Genomic DNA, 21,536 nt, shown 5'->3' on the forward strand with positions numbered 1-21,536 from the left:
CCAGCAGCCTGGCCCCGCTCAGAAAGAATCTGGTGCCACAAACTTTTATTCTCAAACTGTAACAAACAAACTAGGAAAGAGCAGAGTGGGGCCTGCTGGGAGCCCCAGGCAGATCGGCACCGAGGCGCCGGCAGGGCCATGGGGCACGATGGGGACCAGCCCCTCACATTGGCCGCAGCAGGCAGGTTGGCGTGAGGCCCCAGGCCAGCTCCCAGGAGAACGGGCAGCCCCTACACCGCCGTAGTCCTGCCAAACAGGGGCATGGAGACTGGGAGGTGCCAGGCCCCAGGCTCGTAGGTGTCCCTGCTGCTGAGCTCCTGCTCCGTCCAGCTGGGGAACATTCGCGGGGCGCGCTCGGCCTGCAGGCAGAGGGCAGGGCAGGCGGGGCCCTGGCCAGCCGCGCTGGGCAGGTGCAGGGCTGAGCCGAAGCCTCGGTCCAGGAAGAGGGGCTTGTAGCTGGGGGGCTGCTCCTGTTTCTCCGGGCGCTCGTGGCTCAGGAAGGGGGTGGGGATCTTGCGGTACAGCCCCCGTGTGTCCATGAGCACCTCGCTGTAGGGGGGCGGGGGCTCGGCCATGAGCAGCGCCTCCTCGTAGCACGGCGGCTTGGACAGGTCCGACTCTGCAAGGCAAGCAGCACACGAGCACTGAGCGCAGGGCCCTGGGGCCCCGTTCCCCCTGCTCCGTGGGCAGCCAGGGCCCTGCTCAGCGAGGGGATAAGGGCCAGGCAGGTGCCTGGGGTCCCTGCAGCAGGGGACAGGCCTCGGGCCGTGGCGGGGCTCTGGTGCAGCAGCCAGCGCTGGGTTGCTGGAGCCAGAGGCTACAAGGTGCCGGCTCCCCTGCAGCTCTGGGCCGGGCCCAGGGACTCCCGAGCAGCCCGAAGCCCTGGCGCTCTCACCGTGCCTGAAGCTCCAGGGCCGGGGCAGCGGGGCCGGGGGGTGGCGCGGCTCCATGCGCAGCCGCGGGGGGACGGCCATGGCCAGCCCGGGGGGGCTGCCCTCGTAGTGCAGCGGCTCCATCTCCAGGGTGCGCAGGTTCTGCTCCCGCAGCCGCTGCTCCTGCTGGCTCTTGAGGCGCCGGCGCAGGTAGCTGCAGAAGCAGCAGAGCAGCACGATGAGGCCCCAGATGAGCCAGAAGCCGGCGAAGCAGGTGAGGAAGGTGTAGGTGCCCTGGGACATCACCATGGTGGCTGGGCTGGGGGCCGGGCTCCCCTCGGGCAAGGCCCCACCTCAGCTGCAGGCAGGCCAGGCCCTGAGCACAAGACGCCTGCTGCCCATCGCCCGTGCCCAGGGCCGCGCCGGCATCTCCTCGTATCCTGGCGTCGCTCCCTCAGGGCTGCCCCCGCACGCCTGCAGCCGTTGCCATGGCGCCTAGAGCGGGGGCCGAGGTCCTTGGGGTGGGGGCCTTCAGGGGCGAGGGTCAGGGCCTGCACTGCTCCCTGGGCACCAGGCAGGGACGACCGGGGGGCTGGCACGCCGGGGGGGCTCATCCACGGCAAGGATCTTCAGAGCCGCAGGCCAGGCTGGGCCCCAAGAGCACCCAGCGCAGCGTCTTCCCATAGCTGTGCCCAGCAGCCGCCTGCGCCGCCAGCGTCCCCTGCAGAGACAGACGAGCGTGAGCCTGCTGGCCACGCAGCCACCGGCCCGCTGCTCCGAGCCCCGCTCAGGCCAGGCCGGCTCCCTGCGACCCCGAGGGCGGAGCCATAGCCAGGTCCCGTGCCTGCCCCGCCCCGGCCTGCGACCCCCAGGGCAGAGCCATAGCCAGGTCCCGTGCCTGCCCCGCCCCGGCCTGCGACCCCCGAGGGCAGAGCCATAGCCAGGTCCCGTGCCTGCCCCGCCCCGGCCTGCGACCCCGAGGGCAGAGCCATAGCCAGGTCCCGTGCCTGCCCCGCCCCGGCCTGCGACCCCGAGGGCAGAGCCATAGCCAGGTCCCGTGCCTGCCCCGCCCCGGCCTGCGACCCCCAGGGCAGAGCCATAGCCAGGTCCCGTGCCTGCCCCGCCCCGGCCTGCGACCCCCAGGGCAGAGCCATAGCCAGGTCCCGTGCCTGCCCCGCCCCGGCCTGCGACCCCGAGGGCAGAGCCAGAGCCAGGTCCCGTGCCTGCCCCGCCCTGGCCTGCGACCCCGAGGGCAGAGCCATAGCCAGGTCCCGTGCCTGCCCCGCCCCGGCCTGCGACCCCCAGGGCAGAGCCATAGCCAGGTCCCGTGCCTGCCCCGCCCCGGCCTGCGACCCCGAGGGCAGAGCCATAGCCAGGTCCCGTGCCTGCCCCGCCCCGGCCTGCGACCCCGAGGGCAGAGCCATAGCCAGGTCCCGTGCCTGCCCCGCCCCGGCCTGCGACCCCGAGGGCAGAGCCATAGCCAGGTCCCGTGCCTGCCCCGCCCCGGCCTGCGACCCCGAGGGCAGAGCCATAGCCAGGTCCCGTGCCTGCCCCGCCCCGGCCTGCGACCCCGAGGGCAGAGCCATAGCCAGGTCCCGTGCCTGCCCCGCCCCAGCCTGCGACCCCGCGGGCAGAGCCATAGCCAGGTCCCGTGCCTGCCCCGCCCCGGCCTGCGACCCCGCGGGCAGAGCCATAGCCAGGTCCCGTGCCTGCCCCGCCCCGGCCTGCGACCCCGGGGGCAGAGCCATAGCCAGGTCCCGTGCCTGCCCCGCCCCGGCCTGCGACCCCGAGGGCAGAGCCATAGCCAGGTCCCGTGCCTGCCCCGCCCCGGCCTGCGACCCCGAGGGCAGAGCCATAGCCAGGTCCCGTGCCTGCCCCGCCCCGGCCTGCGACCCCGAGGGCAGAGCCAGAGCCAGGTCCCGTGCCTGCCCCGCCCCGGCCTGCGACCCCCAGGGCAGAGCCATAGCCAGGTCCCGTGCCTGCCCCGCCCCGGCCTGCGACCCCCAGGGCAGAGCCATAGCCAGGTCCTGTGCCTGCCCCGCCCCAGCCTGCGACCCCGCGGGCAGAGCCATAGCCAGGCCCCGTGCCTGCCCCGCCCCGGCCTGCGACCCCGAGGGCAGAGCCATAGCCAGGTCCCGTGCCTGCCCCGCCCCAGCCTGCGACCCCCAGGGCAGAGCCATAGCCAGGTCCCGTGCCTGTCCCGCCCCAGCCTGCGACCCCGAGGGCAGAGCCATAGCCAGGTCCCGTGCCTGCCCCGCCCCACCCTGCGACCCCGCGGGCAGAGCCATAGCCAGGTCCCGTGCCTGCCCCGCCCCGGCCTGCGACCCCCAGGGCAGAGCCAGAGCCAGGTCCCGTGCCTGCCCCGCCCCAGCCTGCGACCCCGAGGGCAGAGCCATAGCCAGGTCCCGTGCCTGCCCCGCCCCAGCCTGCGACCCCGAGGGCAGAGCCATAGCCAGGTCCCGTGCCTGCCCCGCCCCAGCCTGCGACCCCCAGGGCAGAGCCATAGCCAGGTCCCGTGCCTGCCCCGCCCCAGCCTGCGACCCCGAGGGCAGAGCCATAGCCAGGTCCCGTGCCTGCCCCGCCCCGGCCTGCGACCCCCAGGGCAGAGCCAGAGCCAGGTCCCGTGCCTGCCCCGCCCCGGCCTGCGACCCCCAGGGCAGAGCCATAGCCAGGTCCCGTGCCTGCCCCGCCCCGGCCTGCGACCCCGAGGGCAGAGCCATAGCCAGGTCCCGTGCCTGCCCCGCCCCAGCCTGCGACCCCGAGGGCAGAGCCATAGCCAGGTCCCGTGCCTGCCCCGCCCCGGCCTGCGACCCCGAGGGCAGAGCCAGAGCCAGGTCCCGTGCCTGCCCCGCCCCGGCCTGCGACCCCCAGGGCAGAGCCATAGCCAGGTCCCGTGCCTGCCCCGCCCCGGCCTGCGACCCCGAGGGCAGAGCCATAGCCAGGTCCCGTGCCTGCCCCGCCCCGGCCTGCGACCCCCAGGGCAGAGCCAGAGCCAGGTCCCGTGCCTGCCCCGCCCCAGCCTGCGACCCCGAGGGCAGAGCCAGAGCCAGGTCCCGTGCCTGCCCCGCCCCGGCCTGCGACCCCCGAGGGCAGAGCCATAGCCAGGTCCCGTGCCTGCCCCGCCCCGGCCTGCGACCCCGGGGGCAGAGCCATAGCCAGGTCCCGTGCCTGCCCCGCCCCGGCCTGCGACCCCGAGGGCGGAGCCATAGCCAGGTCCCGTGCCTGCCCCGCCCCGGCCTGCGACCCCGAGGGCAGAGCCAGAGCCAGGTCCCGTGCCTGCCCCGCCCCGGCCTGCGACCCCCAGGGCAGAGCCATAGCCAGGTCCCGTGCCTGCCCCGCCCCGGCCTGCGACCCCGAGGGCAGAGCCATAGCCAGGCCCCGTGCCTGCCCCGCCCCGGCCTGCGACCCCCAGGGCAGAGCCATAGCCAGGCCCTGTGCCTGCCCCGCCCCAGCCTGCGACCCCGCGGGCAGAGCCATAGCCAGGCCCCGTGCCTGCCCCGCCCCGGCCTGCGACCCCGAGGGCAGAGCCATAGCCAGGTCCCGTGCCTGCCCCGCCCCGGCCTGCGACCCCCAGGGCAGAGCCATAGCCAGGTCCCGTGCCTGCCCCGCCCCGGCCTGCGACCCCGAGGGCAGAGCCATAGCCAGGCCCCGTGCCTGCCCCGCCCCGGCCTGCGACCCCGAGGGCAGAGCCATAGCCAGGTCCCGTGCCTGCCCCGCCCCGGCCTGCGACCCCCGAGGGCAGAGCCATAGCCAGGTCCCGTGCCTGCCCCGCCCCGGCCTGCGACCCCGAGGGCAGAGCCATAGCCAGGTCCCGTGCCTGCCCCGCCCCGGCCTGCGACCCCCGAGGGCAGAGCCATAGCCAGGTCCCGTGCCTGCCCCGCCCCGGCCTGCGACCCCGAGGGCGGAGCCATAGCCAGGTCCCGTGCCTGCCCCGCCCCGGCCTGCGACCCCCGAGGGCAGAGCCAGAGCCAGGTCCCGTGCCTGCCCCGCCCCAGCCTGCGACCCCGAGGGCAGAGCCATAGCCAGGTCCCGTGCCTGCCCCGCCCCGGCCTGCGACCCCCGAGGGCAGAGCCATAGCCAGGTCCCATGCCTGCCCCGCCCCGGCCTGCGACCCCGAGGGCAGAGCCATAGCCAGGTCCCGTGCCTGCCCCGCCCCGGCCTGCGACCCCGAGGGCAGAGCCATAGCCAGGTCCCGTGCCTGCCCCGCCCCGGCCTGCGACCCCGAGGGCGGAGCCATAGCCAGGTCCCGTGCCTGCCCCGCCCCGGCCTGCGACCCCGAGGGCGGAGCCATAGCCAGGTCCCGTGCCTGCCCCGCCCCGGCCTGCGACCCCCGAGGGCAGAGCCATAGCCAGGTCCCGTGCCTGCCCCGCCCCGGCCTGCGACCCCGAGGGCGGAGCCATAGCCAGGTCCCGTGCCTGCCCCGCCCCGGCCTGCGACCCCCGAGGGCAGAGCCAGAGCCAGGTCCCGTGCCTGCCCCGCCCTGGCCTGCGACCCCGAGGGCAGAGCCATAGCCAGGTCCCGTGCCTGCCCCGCCCCGGCCTGCGACCCCGAGGGCAGAGCCATAGCCAGGTCCCGTGCCTGCCCCGCCCCGGCCTGCGACCCCGAGGGCAGAGCCATAGCCAGGTCCCGTGCCTGCCCCGCCCCAGCCTGCGACCACGAGGGCAGAGCCATAGCCAGGTCCCGTGCCTGCCCCGCCCCGGCCTGCGACCCCGAGGGCAGAGCCATAGCCAGGTCCCGTGCCTGCCCCGCCCCAGCCTGCGACCCCGAGGGCAGAGCCATAGCCAGGTCCCGTGCCTGCCCCGCCCCGGCCTGCGACCCCGAGGGCAGAGCCATAGCCAGGTCCCGTGCCTGCCCCGCCCCGGCCTGCGACCCCCAGGGCAGAGCCATAGCCAGGTCCCGTGCCTGCCCCGCCCCGGCCTGCGACCCCGAGGGCAGAGCCATAGCCAGGTCCCGTGCCTGCCCCGCCCCAGCCTGCGACCCCGCGGGCAGAGCCATAGCCAGGCCCCGTGCCTGCCCCGCCCCAGCCTGCGACCCCCAGGGCAGAGCCAGAGCCAGGTCCCGTGCCTGCCCCGCCCCAGCCTGCGACCCCGAGGGCAGAGCCATAGCCAGGTCCCGTGCCTGCCCCGCCCCGGCCTGCGACCCCCAGGGCAGAGCCATAGCCAGGTCCCGTGCCTGCCCCGCCCCGGCCTGCGACCCCCAGGGCAGAGCCAGAGCCAGGTCCCGTGCCTGCCCCGCCCCGGCCTGCGACCCCGAGGGCAGAGCCAGAGCCAGGTCCCGTGCCTGCCCCGCCCCAGCCTGCGACCCCCAGGGCAGAGCCATAGCCAGGTCCCGTGCCTGCCCCGCCCCGGCCTGCGACCCCGAGGGCAGAGCCATAGCCAGGTCCCGTGCCTGCCCCGCCCCAGCCTGCGACCCCCAGGGCAGAGCCATAGCCAGGTCCCGTGCCTGCCCCGCCCCGGCCTGCGACCCCCGAGGGCAGAGCCATAGCCAGGTCCCGTGCCTGCCCCGCCCCGGCCTGCGACCCCGAGGGCAGAGCCAGAGCCAGGTCCCGTGTCTGCCCCGCCCCAGCCTGCGACCCCCAGGGCAGAGCCATAGCCAGGTCCCGTGCCTGCCCCGCCCCGGCCTGCGACCCCGAGGGCAGAGCCATAGCCAGGCCCCGTGCCTGCCCCGCCCCGGCCTGCGACCCCGAGGGCAGAGCCATAGCCAGGTCCCGTGCCTGCCCCGCCCCAGCCTGCGACCCCGAGGGCAGAGCCAGAGCCAGGTCCCGTGCCTGCCCCGCCCCGGCCTGCGACCCCGCGGGCAGAGCCATAGCCAGGCCCCGTGCCTGCCCCGCCCCAGCCTGCGACCCCCAGGGCAGAGCCATAGCCAGGCCCCGTGCCTGCCCCGCCCCAGCCTGCGACCCCGAGGGCAGAGCCATAGCCAGGTCCTGTGCCTGCCCCGCCCCGGCCTGCGACCCCGCGGGCAGAGCCATAGCCAGGTCCCGTGCCTGCCCCGCCCCGGCCTGCGACCCCCAGGGCAGAGCCATAGCCAGGTCCCCTGCCTGCCCCGCCCCGGCCTGCGACCCCGAGGGCAGAGCCATAGCCAGGCCCCGTGCCTGCCCCGCCCCGGCCTGCGACCCCCAGGGCAGAGCCATAGCCAGGTCCCCTGCCTGCCCCGCCCCGGCCTGCGACCCCGAGGGCAGAGCCATAGCCAGGCCCCGTGCCTGCCCCGCCCCGGCCTGCGACCCCGAGGGCAGAGCCATAGCCAGGCCCCGTGCCTGCCCCGCCCCGGCCTGCGACCCCGAGGGCAGAGCCATAGCCAGGTCCCGTGCCTGCCCCGCCCCAGGCCCCCAGGCTGCAACCCCTTGCAGGAACCAGCAGCGCTTGGTTCGAAGGGAGGGGGCACCAGGCTTGGCAGCCTCCTGGGAAGGACTGAGGTTGGCATGGCAACGAGCTGAAAGACTCTAGAACTGGGAGGCGCTGCCTGTAGCTGGCAGCCCCAGCCACTGTCTGCTTGGGAGAGGACCAGCATCCCCCCACCCCCGGCAAGGGGCCTGGCAGGAGCTGGCTTAAACAGCGGCTTTGGACTCCCCAGGAGCCCCAACCTGCCCAGGAAGCCACAGCCACTGCTGAAGTGCCAACACTGCTAAGAGTTGTACAAGAATTGGCCGAGGGGCAGGCTGAGCTGTTCCCAAGCACGGTAATTCTTGGAGCCCAGATAAGTCTCGGCGCAACGAAACAAGCGAACGTGCCACTATTCTAAACACGAAGTGGGCTGAGCTGGGGAAGAATGGCAGGCTGACTGGCCCCTCAGTCGTGCAAAGCTGCTGCAGGATGCAAGTGACAGTGGCGTAGTTAATGCCAGCTCCCGTGGTTTCACAGAAAACAGGGCTTGTTGAAGCAACGCTGTTCTGAGGTTACAACATGGGTGTGGTGCTCGCAAGGCACATGACAACTAGCGCGATGGCATTTGTGTAGTGCTAGTTTTTGAATGCTGCACAGATGAACAGAACCAGCACCTGGCTGTCAGTCCAAAAGCACGTCTCAGGTCTCAAGGGGGGTGTCTTCGCCCCCAGCAGCTGGTGCCCCCAGGGCTGATGACGTGCTGCCCAAGGGGCTCTACAGGAACCCGTGGGCCCTAGCAAGGAGCCAGCGGTGGGAGGGTTGCAGGCTGTGGGAAGAATAAGCCAGAGCTGCTGAAAGGGGCTGGCAGGGTGCAGCGAGGGGAAGCTGTTGGAGGAGCAGTTCCGGAGTCCAGAAAGCCCAGCAAGGAGGCCAGTGCAACCCACAACCTCGGCCAGTGGGGTGGGGGGGGGGGGAGAGCAGAACCTGGCAGGGCTAAAAAAATGGGCCAGATGGAGCAGCTGGGAGCCAGCCAGCGTGCAGGGAGCCTGGGGGGGCAAAGACTTGGCTTTGGCCAGGCCCCAAGGAATGCTATAAGCCTCTGGAGAGCAGGCCTGGGAACCTGTGAAGGGGAAACTGAGGCTGGGTGCTAGGCGGCTGGCCCGAGCCGGGTCCGGGTTTGGCCAAAGGCGGCTCAGCACCAGCCGCCATGACAGGGCTACAGATTAAAGCAGGTGCTCAAAGTTCGCAGAGGCCAAAACCTGTTGCCGCGGTAACGGCTGCCAGACTGGCTTGGCTCCCAGGTACAGTGGCCTCCCGCCGACTCGGAGCACAGGCCCCGCTCCCGGGCCAGGGCCAAGGGGAGTCCTGCCCCGTGGCTGGAGCCAGGCAGGCGGGGCCGGAAGCGGAGTCCAGCCCCTCCCCCGAGACAGCACCAAGGACAGCAAGCCCCCCCGGCAGGTGTCTGTCCAACCCCATGGCCCAACGCTTGTCCCCCACGGTGGCCCATGGCTTCCCGCCCTGCCTTGTAGCGCAGCCCGTGGCCAGCCTCTCGGACGGTGCGATAGCCTTTGCACGTCCGTGTCGCTCTCCTGGCCGTGGAGTCGCATCCCCCGTGCCCAGGCCTGGGCCCAGCGCAGCAGGGCACTAACCCCGTGGCTCACACGTGACACTAGCGCTCGCCCCTTCCTTGCGCGGGTTCCCCAGTGACCTGCTGTACCCTGGGGCCTTTTCAGCAGCACTAGCCCTGCTTTCTAGCCAGGCGTTGGACTATCCCGCCCTACAGCAGCTCGTTAAATTTCAGCGGGTCTACTTCAGAGCACCGCTTGAGCGTGGCAAGGGGATTCCGAGCGCTGACCCTGAGCCGAGCGCGGCGAGGGGATTCCGGGCGCCGACCCTGAGCCGAGCGCGGCGAGGGGATTCCGGGCGCTGACCCTGAGCCGAGCGCGGCGAGGGGATTCCGAGCGCTGACCCTGAGCCGAGCGCGGCGAGGGGATTCCGGGCGCCGACCCTGAGCCGAGCGCGGCGAGGGGATTCCGGGCGCCGACCCTGAGCCGAGCGCGGCGAGGGGATTCCGAGCGCTGACCCTGAGCCGAGCGCGGCGAGGGGATTCCGGGTGCCGACCCTGAGCCGAGCGCGGCGAGGGGATTCCGGGCGCCGACCCTGAGCCGAGCGCGGAGAGGGGATTCCGGGCGCCGACCCTGAGCCGAGCGCGGAGAGGGGACTGCGGGCGCTGACCCTGAGCCGAGCGCGGCGAGGGGATTCCGGGCGCCGACCCTGAGCCGAGCGCGGAGAGGGGACTGCGGGCGCTGACCCTGAGCCGAGCGCGGAGAGGGGATTCCGGGCGCCGACCCTGAGCCGAGCGCGGAGAGGGGACTGCGGGCGCTGACCCTGAGCCGAGCGCGGCGAGGGGATTCCGAGCGCTGACCCTGAGCCGAGCGCGGCGAGGGGATTCCGAGCGCTGACCCTGAGCCGAGCGCGGCGAGGGGATTCCGAGCGCCGACCCTGAGCCGAGCGCGGCGAGGGGATTCCGAGCGCTGACCCTGAGCCGAGCGCGGCGAGGGGATTCCGAGCGCTGACCCTGAGCCGAGCGCGGCGAGGGGATTCCGGGCGCTGACCCTGAGCCGAGCGCGGCGAGGGGATTCCGGGCGCCGACCCTGAGCCGAGCGCGGCGAGGGGATTCCGAGCGCTGACCCTGAGCCGAGCGCGGCGAGGGGATTCCGGGCGCCGACCCTGAGCCGAGCGCGGCGAGGGGATTCCGGGCGCTGACCCTGAGCCGAGCGCGGCGAGGGGATTCCGGGCGCCGACCCTGAGCCGAGCGCGGCGAGGGGATTCCGGGCGCCGACCCTGAGCCGAGCGCGGCGAGGGGATTCCGGGCGCCGACCCTGAGCCGAGCGCGGCGAGGGGATTCCGGGCGCCGACCCTGAGCCGAGCGCGGCGAGGGGATTCCGGGCGCCGACCCTGAGCCGAGCGCGGCGAGGGGATTCCGGGCGCCGACCCTGAGCCGAGCGCGGCGAGGGGATTCCGGGCGCAGACCCTGAGCCGAGCGCGGCGAGGGGATTCCGGGCGCCGACCCTGAGCCGAGCGCGGCGAGGGGATTCCGGGCGCCGACCCTGAGCCGAGCGCGGCGAGGGGATTCCGGGCGCTGACCCTGAGCCGAGCGCGGCGAGGGGATTCCGGGCGCCGACCCTGAGCCGAGCGCGGCGAGGGGATTCCGGGCGCCGACCCTGAGCCGAGCGCGGCGAGGGGATTCCGAGCGCTGACCCTGAGCCGAGCGCGGCGAGGGGATTCCGGGCGCCGACCCTGAGCCGAGCGCGGCGAGGGGATTCCGGGCGCTGACCCTGAGCCGAGCGCGGCGAGGGGATTCCGAGCGCTGACCCTGAGCCGAGCGCGGCGAGGGGATTCCGGGCGCCGACCCTGAGCCGAGCGCGGCGAGGGGATTCCGGGCGCCGACCCTGAGCCGAGCGCGGCGAGGGGATTCCGAGCGCTGACCCTGAGCCGAGCGCGGCGAGGGGATTCCGGGTGCCGACCCTGAGCCGAGCGCGGCGAGGGGATTCCGGGCGCCGACCCTGAGCCGAGCGCGGAGAGGGGATTCCGGGCGCCGACCCTGAGCCGAGCGCGGAGAGGGGACTGCGGGCGCTGACCCTGAGCCGAGCGCGGCGAGGGGACTGCGGGCGCCGACCCTGAGCCGAGCGCGGCGAGGGGATTCCGGGCGCCGACCCTGAGCCGAGCGCGGCGAGGGGATTCCGGGCGCCGACCCTGAGCCGAGCGCGGCGAGGGGATTCCGGGCGCCGACCCTGAGCCGAGCGCGGCGAGGGGACTGCGGGCGCTGACCCTGAGCCGAGCGCGGCGAGGGGATTCCGGGCGCCGACCCTGAGCCGAGCGCGGAGAGGGGATTCCGGGCGCCGACCCTGAGCCGAGCGCGGAGAGGGGACTGCGGGCGCTGACCCTGAGCCGAGCGCGGCGAGGGGACTGCGGGCGCTGACCCTGAGCCGAGCGCGGCGAGGGGATTCCGGGCGCCGACCCTGAGCCGAGCGCGGCGAGGGGATTCCGGGCGCAGGCCCTGAGCCGAGCGCGGCGAGGGGATTCCGGGCGCCGACCCTGAGCCAAGCGCGGCGAGGGGATTCCGGGCGCCGACCCTGAGCCGAGCGCGGCGAGGCGATTCCGGGCGCTGACCCTGAGCCGAGCGCGGCGAGGGGATTCCGGGCGCAGGCCCTGAGCCGAGCGCGGCGAGGGGATTCCGGGCGCCGACCCTGAGCCGAGCGCGGCGAGGGGATTCCGGGCGCCGACCCTGAGCCGAGCGCGGCGAGGGGATTCCGGGCGCCGACCCTGAGCCGAGCGCGGCGAGGCGATTCCGGGCGCCGACCCTGAGCCGAGCGCGGCGAGGCGATTCCGGGCGCCGACCCTGAGCCGAGCGCGGCGAGGCGATTCCGGGCGCCGACCCTGAGCCGAGCGCGGCGAGGGGACTGCGGGCGCTGACCCTGTCCTGCCCAGTGCTTGCAACCCTTCCCTGCTGAGGCTCGCTGTGGATTTTCTCTGCGCTCCCATCTCCAGGTCATGAATGAAAATAGTTGCTAACACCAGAGCCTAGGTCCTGACCTAGCTCCACCCTCCCTGGCAACTCCTCAGTGAGTGCGACGGTTCACCCCGTTGTGTGCCCACCTTAGAGAAATCTCATCTCGCCTGCACAGCCCTCGTTTGCCTTTGAGGACGGCCTGGGGCACTGGCCACAGGATACAGCCCATCTCCTGCTCCCGGCCCCCGGGCCAGGGACTCAAGTGAGCAGCTGGGTTTGGTGTGGTGTGTTCTGGACAAAGCCACCTTGGCTGGTCCTTCCAGCCCGGTCTCCTCCAGCCAGTGTGTGCATCAGCTGTCCAGTGCGACCTGCTCGCTGGGCTGGAATTCCCTGAGCCTCTGTTCCCCTTCCCAAAGGCCGAGGTGTAGCTGCCCCTCCCCAGTCCCCTGGCCAAGAGAACTGACTGCAGCTGCTTCCTTAGCACCCCAGGATGAACCCCCCCAGGCCCCGGTCACTTGGATCCCTGCAGCCTGAAACAGCAGGAGTCCCGCCAGCAGCGGCCTTAGTGAGACTGTGACCAGTGCGGGGGCTGCACCGCAGAAAGGGTGAACACACTGGGCCCAGCTGGGACGAGGCAGGAGGCCGATTCCAGGTCTGGTAACCCAGCCCGAGTGAGGGCCCCTGCCTCGTGGCCCAGAGAACGTTACACGAGGCGACAGGATAGCAGGAGAGGGCCCCCAGCAGGAGCGATGCACCCGCCGTGGCCCCCAGTAGGAGCGATGCACCCGCCGTGGCCCCCAGCAGGAGCGATGCACCCCGCCGTGGCCCCCAGCAGGAGCGATGCACCCCGCCGAGGCCCCCAGCAGGAGCGATGCACCCCGCCGTGGCCCCCAGCAGGAGCGATGCACCCGCCGTGGCCCCCAGCAGGAGCGATGCACCCCGCCGTGGCCCCCAGCAGGAGCGATGCACCCGCCGTGGCCCCCAGCAGGAGCGATGCACCCCGCCGTGGCCCCCAGCAGGAGCGATGCACCCCACCGTGGGCCCCTGCAGGAGCGATGCACCCCACCGTGGCCCCCAGCAGGAGCGATGCACCCCGCCGTGGCCCCCAGCAGGAGCGATGCCCCCGCCGTGGCCCCCAGCAGGAGCGATGCACCCCGCCGTGGCCCCCAGCAGGAGCGATGCACCCCGCCGTGGCCCCCAGCAGGAGCGATGCACCCCGCCGTGGCCCCCAGCAGGAGCGATGCACCCGCCGTGGCCCCCAGCAGGAGCGATGCACCCCGCCGTGGGCCCCAGCAGGAGCGATGCACCCGCCGTGGCCCCCAGCAGGAGCGATGCACCCCGCCGTGGCCCCCAGCAGGAGCGATGCACCCGCCGTGGCCCCCAGCAGGAGCGATGCCCCCGCCGTGGCCCCCAGCAGGAGCGATGCACCCCGCCGTGGCCCCCAGCAGGAGCGATGCACCCCGCCGTGGCCCCCAGCAGGAGCGATGCACCCGCCGTGGCCCCCAGCAGGAGCGATGCACCCCGCCGTGGGCCCCAGCAGGAGTGATGCACCCGCCGTGGCCCCCAGCAGGAGCGATGCACCCCGCCGTGGCCCCCAGCAGGAGCGATGCACCCCACCGTGGCCCCCAGCAGGAGCGATGCACCCGCCGTGGCCCCCAGCAGGAGCAATGCACCCCGCCGTGGCCCCCAGCAGGAGCGATGCACCCCACCGTGGCCCCCAGCAGGAGCGATGCCCCCGCCGTGGCCCCCAGCAGGAGCGATGCACCCCGCCGTGGCCCCCAGCAGGAGCGATGCACCCGCCGTGGCCCCCAGCAGGAGCAATGCACCCCGCCGTGGCCCCCAGCAGGAGCGATGCACCCCACCGTGGCCCCCAGCAGGAGCGATGCCCCCGCCGTGGCCCCCAGCAGGAGCGATGCACCCCGCCGTGGCCCCCAGCAGGAGCGATGCACCCCGCCGTGGCCCCCAGCAGGAGCGATGCACCCGCCGTGGCCCCCAGCAGGAGCGATGCACCCCTGGCTCCAGCGCCGCAGCCTCCCCCGCCCACTGCAGGTCAAGTTCTACATCAGTCGCAGGCCCTGCTGAGGGGCGGGGAACCTGCTCTGGCTCCAGGAGCAGAGCGATGGCAGCAGCGGTAGGTGCAGAGAGGGGCCAGGTGCATGGGCCCCCCCGAGACCCCTGCAAGTTACAAGGAAAGCTGATGAGAGGGGTCCCTGGACCCCCCACGTTCCTGAGGGTAAGAGCCCAGCTAGGAGGCCCCAGCAGCCTGTGGCTGCAGCTGGGTGCCCCCCCCTTGGAGCCGCACAGGCCGGAAAGCAAGACCCAGCCCCAGGCCTGTGCAAGGCAGCAGCAGAGTCCAGGAGCCCCTCCTGCCACAGGGCCAAGCAGCCCCAGGGTGGGGTCTACATGCACCTAAAGCCAGTCCAGGGGAGGGCTCCCCCCAGCTCCTGGGGCTGGGGGGGAGCTAGAGAGGGGAGATTGTGGCCCGGGGAGCAGGCTGAGGGGAGACTGATGCCCTGAGGGCTGTGGCCTGGGGGGGGGGGGGGGGGGGAGTTTCAGGCTGGAAAGGAGGTTGTGGGCTTGGAGGCTGATGCCCCAGGGGCTTGTGGGGACAGGGATGGAGAGGTGAGGCGCTGTGGCCAGGGGGCTCAGGGGAGATTGTGGACCTGGAGGGGCTGGGGCCTAGGGAGGGAGGCTGGAGAGGGGAGGATGTGGGGAATCTAGAGAGGGGAGGTTATGGGGCAGGAGGCAGAAGAGGGGAGACTGGTGCTGGAGGCGGGGGGAGGCTGTGGGGCTGGAGGGAGGCTGGAGAGGGTAGGCTATGGGACAGGAGGAGGAAGAGGCTGTGGGGTGTGGGTGGGGGGGAGGCCATGGGGCTGGAGGCAGGGTGGAGGCTGGAGAGGTGAGGCTGTGGGGCAGGAGGCGGGGTGGAGGTTGGAGAGGGGAGGTTATGGGGCAGAAGGCAAGGGAGGCTGTGCAGTGTGGGCAGGGGAGGAGGCCGTGGGGCTGAAGGCTGGGGAGGGAGGAGGCTGGAGAGGGGAGGCTGTGGGGCTGAAGGCAGGGGGTGAGGCTGGAGAGAGGAGGCTGTGGGGTGTGGGCGGGGGAGGCTGTGGGGCTGGAGGCGGGGGGGAGGCTGTAAGGTGTGGGCGGGGGGGCTGTGGTGCAGGAGGGGCTGTAAGGTGTGGGCGGAGGAGGCTGTGAGGAAGGGGGGAGGCTGTAAGGTGTGGGGGAGGCTGTGGGGCAGGAGGGGCTGTAAGGTGTGGGCGGGGGGGCTGTGAGGAAAGAGGGGGGAGGCTGTAAGGTGTGGGGGAGGCTGTAGGGCAGGAGGGGCTGTAGGGTGTGGGCAGGGGGGCTGTGGGGCAGGAGGAGAGGGGCTGAAAGGTGGGGGGGCTGTGGGGCAGAAGGGGCTGTAAGGTGGGGGGAGGGGCTGTGGGGCAGGAGGGGAGCTGGCTGTAAGGTGTGGGCGGGGGGGCTGTGAGGAAGGAGGGGGGAGGCTGTAAGGTGTGGGGGGGCTGTGGGGCAGGAGGGGCTGTAAGGTGTGGGCAGGGGGGCTGTGGGGCAGGAAGAGGAGGGGGCTGTGGGGCAGGAGGGGCTGTAAGGTGGGGGGGCTGTGGGGCAGGGGTGGGGGGAGGCTGTAAGGTGTGGGGGGGCTGTGGGACAGGAGGGGGCTGGCTGTAAGGTGTGGGCGGGGGGGCTGTGGGGCAGGATGGGCTGTAAGGTGGGGGAAGGGGCTGTGGGGCAGGATGGGCTGTAAGGTGTGGGGGGCTGTGGGGCAGGAGGGGGGAGGCTGTAAGGTGCGGGGGGGCTGTGGGGCAGGAGGGGGAGAGGCTGTAAGGTGCGGGGGGGCTGTGGGGCAGGAGGGGGAAGGCTGTAAGGTGCGGGGGGGCTGTGGGGCAGGAGGGGGAGAGGCTGTAAGGTGCGGGGGGCTGTGGGGCAGGAGGGGGAAGGCTGTAAGGTGCGGGGGGCTGTGGGGCAGGAGGGGGAAGGCTGTAAGGTGCGGGGGGGCTGTGGGGCAGGAGGGGGAGAGGCTGTTAGGTGCGGGGGGGCTGTGGGGCAGGAGGGGGAGAGGCTGTTAGGTGCGGGGGGGCTGTGGGGCAGGAGGGGGAGAGGCTGTTAGGTGCGGGGGGGCTGTGGGGCAGGAGGGGGAGCTGTAAGGTGCGGGGGGGCTGTGGGGCAGGAGGGGGAGAGGCTGTAAGGTGCGGGGGGGCTGTGGGGCAGGAGGGGGGGCTGTAAGGTGCGGGGGGCTGTGGGGCAGGAGGGGGAGAGGCTGTTAGGTGCGGGGGGGCTGTGGGGCAGGAGGGGGAAGGCTGTAAGGTGCGGGGGGGCTGTGGGGCAGGAGGGGGAAGGCTGTAAGGTGCGGGGGGGCTGTGGGGCAGGAGGGGGGGGCTGTATGGCAGGAGGGGGAAGGCTGTTAGGTGCGGGGGGGCTGTGGGGCAGGAGGGGGAAGGCTGTAAGGTGCGGGGGGGCTGTGGGGCAGGAGGGGGGGCTGTAAGGTGCGGGGGGGCTGTGGGGCAGGAGGGGGGGCTGTAAGGTGCGGGGGGGCTGTGGGGCAGGAGGGGGGCTGTAAGGTGCGGGGGGGCTGTGGGGCAGGAGGGGGGGCTGTAAGGTGCGGGGGGGGCTGTGGGGCAGGAGGGGGGGCTCAGCGCCTGCTCCGAGCCCGGCAGCGGCCCCGGGCGGGGCGGGAGCGGGGCACGTGGCAGGGCCGGGCTCGCTCCGCCCCGGGGTTCTCCAGCCCGGCTCGCCCCCGGCTCGTGCCCGCCCCGCGCCCCCCGCAGCCCGCGCTCCCGCGCTCAGCTCAGCCGGGCGCGCGCACCCCCGCGAGTTACCGGGTCCGCCGATCTGCAGCGTCCGGCGGCCCCGATCCTGCCCCCGGCGGCCCCGATCCTGCACGTGGCGCCCCGAGCCCGGCCCCGCTCCAGCCGGGTCCTCCGGGCGGCCGCTGCCCCGCGCCCCGCCACGCGGGAGGCCCCGGCCCGGCTCCTTCCCTTTGTCTGCCGAGCGCTCCCGGCTCTGCCCGGCTCGCTGCTCGCCCGGCCCCGCCTGGCTCCCGCCCCGCTGCTGGCCCCTCCCCCGGCCGCCCCTCCAGCCCCCCCGCCGCTGGGGGTGGGACCGGCTGGGCTGCGCCCCGGGATCGGCCCGGAGCCTCCTGGCTGGGATTTCCTCCGGTTCCAGCGCCCCTCGCCGGGGGGTATAGGACCCAGGCGTGCCCCCCCCCCCGCAGCAGACACAGCCCCCCCGGGAGCAGGAGAGACCCCGGGCATCTCCCCCCCCCCCGGGAGCAGGAGAGACCCCAGGCATCTCCCCCCCCCCCCCGGGAGCAGGAGAGACCCCGGGCATCTCCCCCCCCCCCGGGAGCAGGAGAGACCCCGGGCATCTCCCCCCCCCCCCCGGGAGCAGGAGAGACCCCGGGCATCTCCCCCCCCCTCCGGGAGCAGGAGAGACCCCGGGCATCTCCCCCCCCCCCCCGGGAGCAGGAGAGACCCCGGGCATCTCCCCCCCCCCCCCGGGAGCAGGAGAGACCCCGGGCATCTCCCCCCCCCCCCGGGAGCAGGAGAGACCCCGGGCATCTCCCCCCCCCCCCGGGAGCAGGAGAGACCCCGGGCATCTCCCCCCCCCCCCGGGAGCAGGAGAGACCCCGGGCATCTCCCCCCCCCCCCGGGAGCAGGAGAGACCCCGGCATCTCCCCCCCCCCCCCCCTGGGAGCAGAGAGACCCCGGGCATCTCCCCCCCCCCCCCCGGGAGCAGGAGAGACCCCAGGCATCTCCCCCCCCCCCCCCGGAGCAGGAGAGACCCCGGCATCTCCCCCCCCCCCCCGGGAGCAGGAGAGACCCCGGGCATCTCCCCCCCCCCCCCCGGGAGCAGGAGAGACCCCGGGCATCTCCCCCCCCCCCCCGGGAGCAGGAGAGACCCCAGGCATCTCCCCCCCCCCCCGGGAGCAGGAGAGACCCCCAGGCATCTCCCCCCCCCCCCGGGAGCAGGAGACCCAGGATCCCCCCACGACTCTCCCCCCCCCCCCCCGGGAGCAGGAGAGACCCCAGGCATCTCCCCCCCCCCGGAGCAGGAGAGACCCCGGGCATCTCCCCCCCCCCGGGAGCAGGAGAGACCCCGGGCATCTCCCCCCCCCCCGGGAGCAGGAGAGACCCCGGGCATCTCCCCCCCCCCCCGGGAGCAGGAGAGACCCCGGGCATCTCCACCCCCCCCCCGGGAGCAGGAGAGACCCCAGGCATCTTCCCCCCCCCCCGGAGCAGGAGAGACCCCAGGCATCCTTCCCCCTCTCCCTGCAGCAGACAGAGCCCCCCCCCAGAGCAAGAGAGACCCCAGGCATCTCCCCCCCCCCCCCCGGGGGAGCAAGAGAGACCCCAGGCATCTTCCCCCCCCCCCCCCCGGAGCAGGAGAGACCCCAGGCATCCTTCCCCCTCTCCCTGCAGCAGACAGAGCCCCCCCCAGAGCAAGAGAGACCCCAGGCATCTCCCCCCCCCCCGGGAGCAAGAGAGACCCCAGGCATCTTCCCCCCCCCCCCCCCCGGAGCAGGAGAGACCCCAGGCATCCTTCCCCCTCTCCCTGCAGCAGACAGAGCCCCCCCCCCAGAGCAGAGAGAGACCCCAGGCATCTCCCCCCCCCCCCGGGAGCAAGAGAGACCCCAGGCATCTCCCCCCCCCCAGAGCAAGAGAGAACCCAGGCGTCGTTCCTCTCCCCCCCGCAGCAGAGACAGCCCCCCCCCCGCAGGAGAGCCCCGGATATCCTCCTCTCCCTCGACAGCAGACACCAGCCTCCTGGAGCAAGAGAGCCCCCAGGTGTTCGTCCCCCCCCACACCTGCCCCCCTGCAGCAGACACAGCCCCCCCCCACCCCTGGCGCAGGGAGAGAGCCCTGCCAACATCTTCCCCCCAGCCAGTAGAAAGCCGTCCTGGCCATGGGTTGTCAGGGTAGCTGCCCCAGGCCCTGCACTTTTGGGGGCTCCACAGTGCCTCCCCCACCATCCTATGGAGGGGAGCACCCTAGGGATTACCTGGGCGTGGTGGGGAGCAGTAGGGGACCCCCCCATCACTGTGTCGGAGAAGTGGGAGCAGCGAGCTGGGGGTGTCTCCGGGGCAGCTCTGGCTCCTGTTTGCCTGTGGGGGGAACGTCGCCCCACCAGGCCCCTGTGACCACCTAGGCTGTGCTGCTCAGGGGAGGGGGCTGGAGCTGGGGGGGCTCTCCCCTGGGGCAGGGGCACTGCCAGGGGTCCCCCAGGCCCTGCCAGGGCTGCCCTCCGGGAGCAGGATTAGATCCCGGGCGTCCGGCCTCCCAGCCTGTGCTCCCTGCGGGTCTTGGGGACACTGAGGCTTCTGGGGGAACTGGCCCCCTCAGAGCCTCTCGGGCAGGGCGAGAGAAGACGGGGGACAGAGGATTGCCCCCCAGGGGCTGCACCATGGCAGTCACGTGCGGCTGGGGGGGCTTGGGAGCTGCCACTCAGCTTGGGCAAGGCGGGAAGGGGAAGGGGAAGGGGGTGGACAGACCTGCCTGCTGCCCCTGCCATGGCCTTGCCACAGACTGACAGCTGCCAATCTCCTGGGGCCAACAGCAGGAGCAATGCAACCAGCAGCCACTCTGCGCTGCTGCCATGGCGACGGAGCCGGCGAAACACACCAAGCTGGCACTTAATTGGCTGTCGCTCTCTCTGGGCAGGGCCAGGCCCAGCAGCAGCTCGGGGGTAATTCACGCGCTCCCCCCAGGCTGGCGCGGGGCAGGGCAGTGCTGGCCCCACACGGGGGGGCTGGTAGAGCATGTGCCCAGCGTGGAGGCAGAGATGCGAAAGGGGCTCTCCACAGGGAGCCGGTTCGTGCTCTGGCCAGCTGCCCTGCCTGCGCCTACACCCGCACAGGTCTGACACCCACACGCGGGAGTGCCTGACACATGCCCAGCACCTGTGACTCTGCGCCTTGACTGGGGACCCGCTGGGGTGTTCTCCAGGGGCCTCACCTCTCTGCCAGCTGCCCTGCCTGCGCCTACACCCGCACAGGTCTGACACCCACACGCGGAGTGCCTGACACATGCCCAGCACCTGTGACTCTGCGCCTTGACTGGGGACCCGCTGGGGTGTTCTCCAGGGGCCTCACCTCTCTGCCAGCTGCCCTGCCTGCGCCTACACCCGCACAAGGTCTGACACCCACACGCGGGAGTGCCTGACACATGCCCAGCACCTGTGACTCTGCGCCTTGACTGGGGTGTTCTCCAGGGGGCCTCACCTCTCTGCCAGCTGCCCCTGCCTTGCTGGTGTCAGGCGTGGGGCCCATCGCCAGATCCCAGAGCCAGTGCAACAGCCCTGGCCGAGAGCTACTGACCCCCTCATCAGCCCCGGGGCTGGCGTGCCTGCTCCCTGGCTGCCCAGGAAGTGCTGGAATGGACCCCAGATGCCCAACGGGCCTGTTCCACCCTGGATCTTCTGCTCCCTATTGCATTGCCTGCATGTGCGGCACCGTGGCGCTCGGCTCGCTGCCAGCCCTACTAGCCCTGTAGCCGGTCTGCGGGCTGGGCCTGGACCCCTTCGGCCATGTGGGAGGGCAGGCAGCGGCTGGCAAGGGCCTGTCTCTCTCTGGAAGCCAGAGGGGCGACCCAGGCCTGTGGATGGGGATCAGCAGGTGAGGTGCTTCCCCAGCTCCGCGCTTGCCCTGGACCGGAGCCAGTCTGCACTGCCAGGGCCTGGGCCCAGCCTCTGCACTTTGCACTGGGCAGTGTGCGATCCCCTTCCCCAGAGAGCACCTGGGGGCCATGGGCCTGTTGCCAGCAGCAGCTACAGTGCCCAGCCAAGGCACCAGCCCGTAGGGACCCATTAGCCTGCAGAGCCTGGGGGCCGCGCCTGGCTCCCCCCATGGAGCAGCTGTGTGCTGAGGCCTGTGGCCTTACAGACTGATGGCCTCATCTGGGCATCAGCGTCTGTGGGCGCAGATGCAGCTGACGAAGCGGGCTTACCCACCCAGGCTGATGCCCTCATAAACCTGTTAGTCTCTGGGGCCCCAGGACAGGATGTAAGAGTGGCCAGGGTCAGCCCAAGGGGCCTGTCTGCCCACAGTGGCCACTGCCACATGCCAGCAAATCCTCACGTGACCCTCCCCCGTCGTCCATTCCCAGACTGCTGGCTGAGTCCCGGGCCGGAGGATTCCTGGCCAGCTCCAAGGCTGCAGGCAAGTGCGGTTTCCTGCAGCGTGGCCCAGGCAGCAGGGATGCGGGAGGGGGGGGATGCTTGTGGCTCCGGTTCCAGGCAAGGTCATGCCCCCCGCGAGGCGGGTCCCAGCTGGCCAGGCACTGCCCGGCCCAGGCAGAGCACCCAGCCAGCACAGCTAGCTCAGCCTGCAGCCCAGAATCCAACCCCCGCCCCCCTCCAAGCCCAAAAAAGCAGGGGGTGGAAGAAGTCAAAAGCAGCTGCCAGCCACACGGCTGGGGGAGGAGCCGTTATCCTAGCAACAGCGCAGAGCGTCACTCGCCCCGACTCGCTTTGGGGCGCTGCTGGCAGTGAAAAGGGGGCACAGCGGGGTTGTGATGGCAGCAGCCGCCCTAGGCCCAGGCCAGCTTACAGGGGGACTCCTCTGCTCGCTGAGCTAGCCCAGCTGGACAGAGCCCCTCCCTCCCTGCTGTCCACTGGCCCCCCAGGAACAGCCCCCCCTGCCCTGCCGCCCACTGGCCCCCCAGGAACAGACCCTCCCGCCCTGCCGCCCACTGGCCCCCAGGAACAGCTCCCCCTGCCCTGCCGCCCACTGGCCCCCCAGGAACAGCCCCCCCTGCCCTGCCGCCCACTGGCCCCCCAGGAACAGCCCCTCCCGCCCTGCCGCCCACTGGCCCCCCAGGAACAGCCCCC

The 21,536-nt window shown here is 73.1% G+C and overlaps 2 protein-coding genes across 2 annotated transcripts; one reads left to right on the forward strand and one right to left on the reverse strand.

Moving 5' to 3' along the window:
* Positions 1-28: 28 nt before the first annotated feature.
* On the reverse strand, positions 29-16,740 carry PRR7 (proline rich 7, synaptic). The gene is made up of 3 exons (XM_075915997.1): positions 16,529-16,740; positions 896-1,593; positions 29-619 (listed from the first exon to the last, which is right to left on the reverse strand). Exons 2-3 carry the CDS (start codon positions 1,179-1,181, stop codon positions 231-233), a joined length of 675 nt encoding a protein of 224 aa, XP_075772112.1. The 5' UTR covers positions 1,182-1,593; positions 16,529-16,740; the 3' UTR covers positions 29-230.
* LOC142824241 (uncharacterized) lies at positions 1,361-7,497 on the forward strand. Its single transcript, XM_075915998.1, has 4 exons — positions 1,361-1,415; positions 3,082-3,922; positions 4,086-4,247; positions 7,443-7,497. The coding sequence occupies exons 1-4, from the start codon at positions 1,361-1,363 to the stop codon at positions 7,495-7,497; spliced, it is 1,113 nt and encodes a 370-aa protein (XP_075772113.1).
* Positions 16,741-21,536: the final 4,796 nt, after the last annotated feature.

The sequence above is a fragment of the Pelodiscus sinensis genome, unplaced genomic scaffold, assembly GCF_049634645.1.
Source record: "Pelodiscus sinensis isolate JC-2024 unplaced genomic scaffold, ASM4963464v1 ctg167, whole genome shotgun sequence".
Lineage (NCBI taxonomy): Eukaryota > Metazoa > Chordata > Testudines > Trionychidae > Pelodiscus > Pelodiscus sinensis.

Coding starts and splice junctions, on each gene's coding strand:
- PRR7 (XM_075915997.1), bottom strand. CDS start 1,181: ATGGTGATGTCCCAGGGCACCTACACCTTCCTCACCTGCTTCGCCGGC. Junction 620..895: donor GCCCTGGAGCTTCAGGCACG/GTGAGAGCGCCA, acceptor CTTGCCTTGCAG/AGTCGGACCTGTCCAAGCCG.
- LOC142824241 (XM_075915998.1), top strand. CDS start 1,361: ATGGCGCCTAGAGCGGGGGCCGAGGTCCTTGGGGTGGGGGCCTTCAGG. Junction 1,416..3,081: donor GGGGGCCTTCAGGGGCGAGG/GTCAGGGCCTGC, acceptor GTCCCGCCCCAG/CCTGCGACCCCGAGGGCAGA. Junction 3,923..4,085: donor GAGGGCAGAGCCAGAGCCAG/GTCCCGTGCCTG, acceptor AGCCATAGCCAG/GTCCCGTGCCTGCCCCGCCC.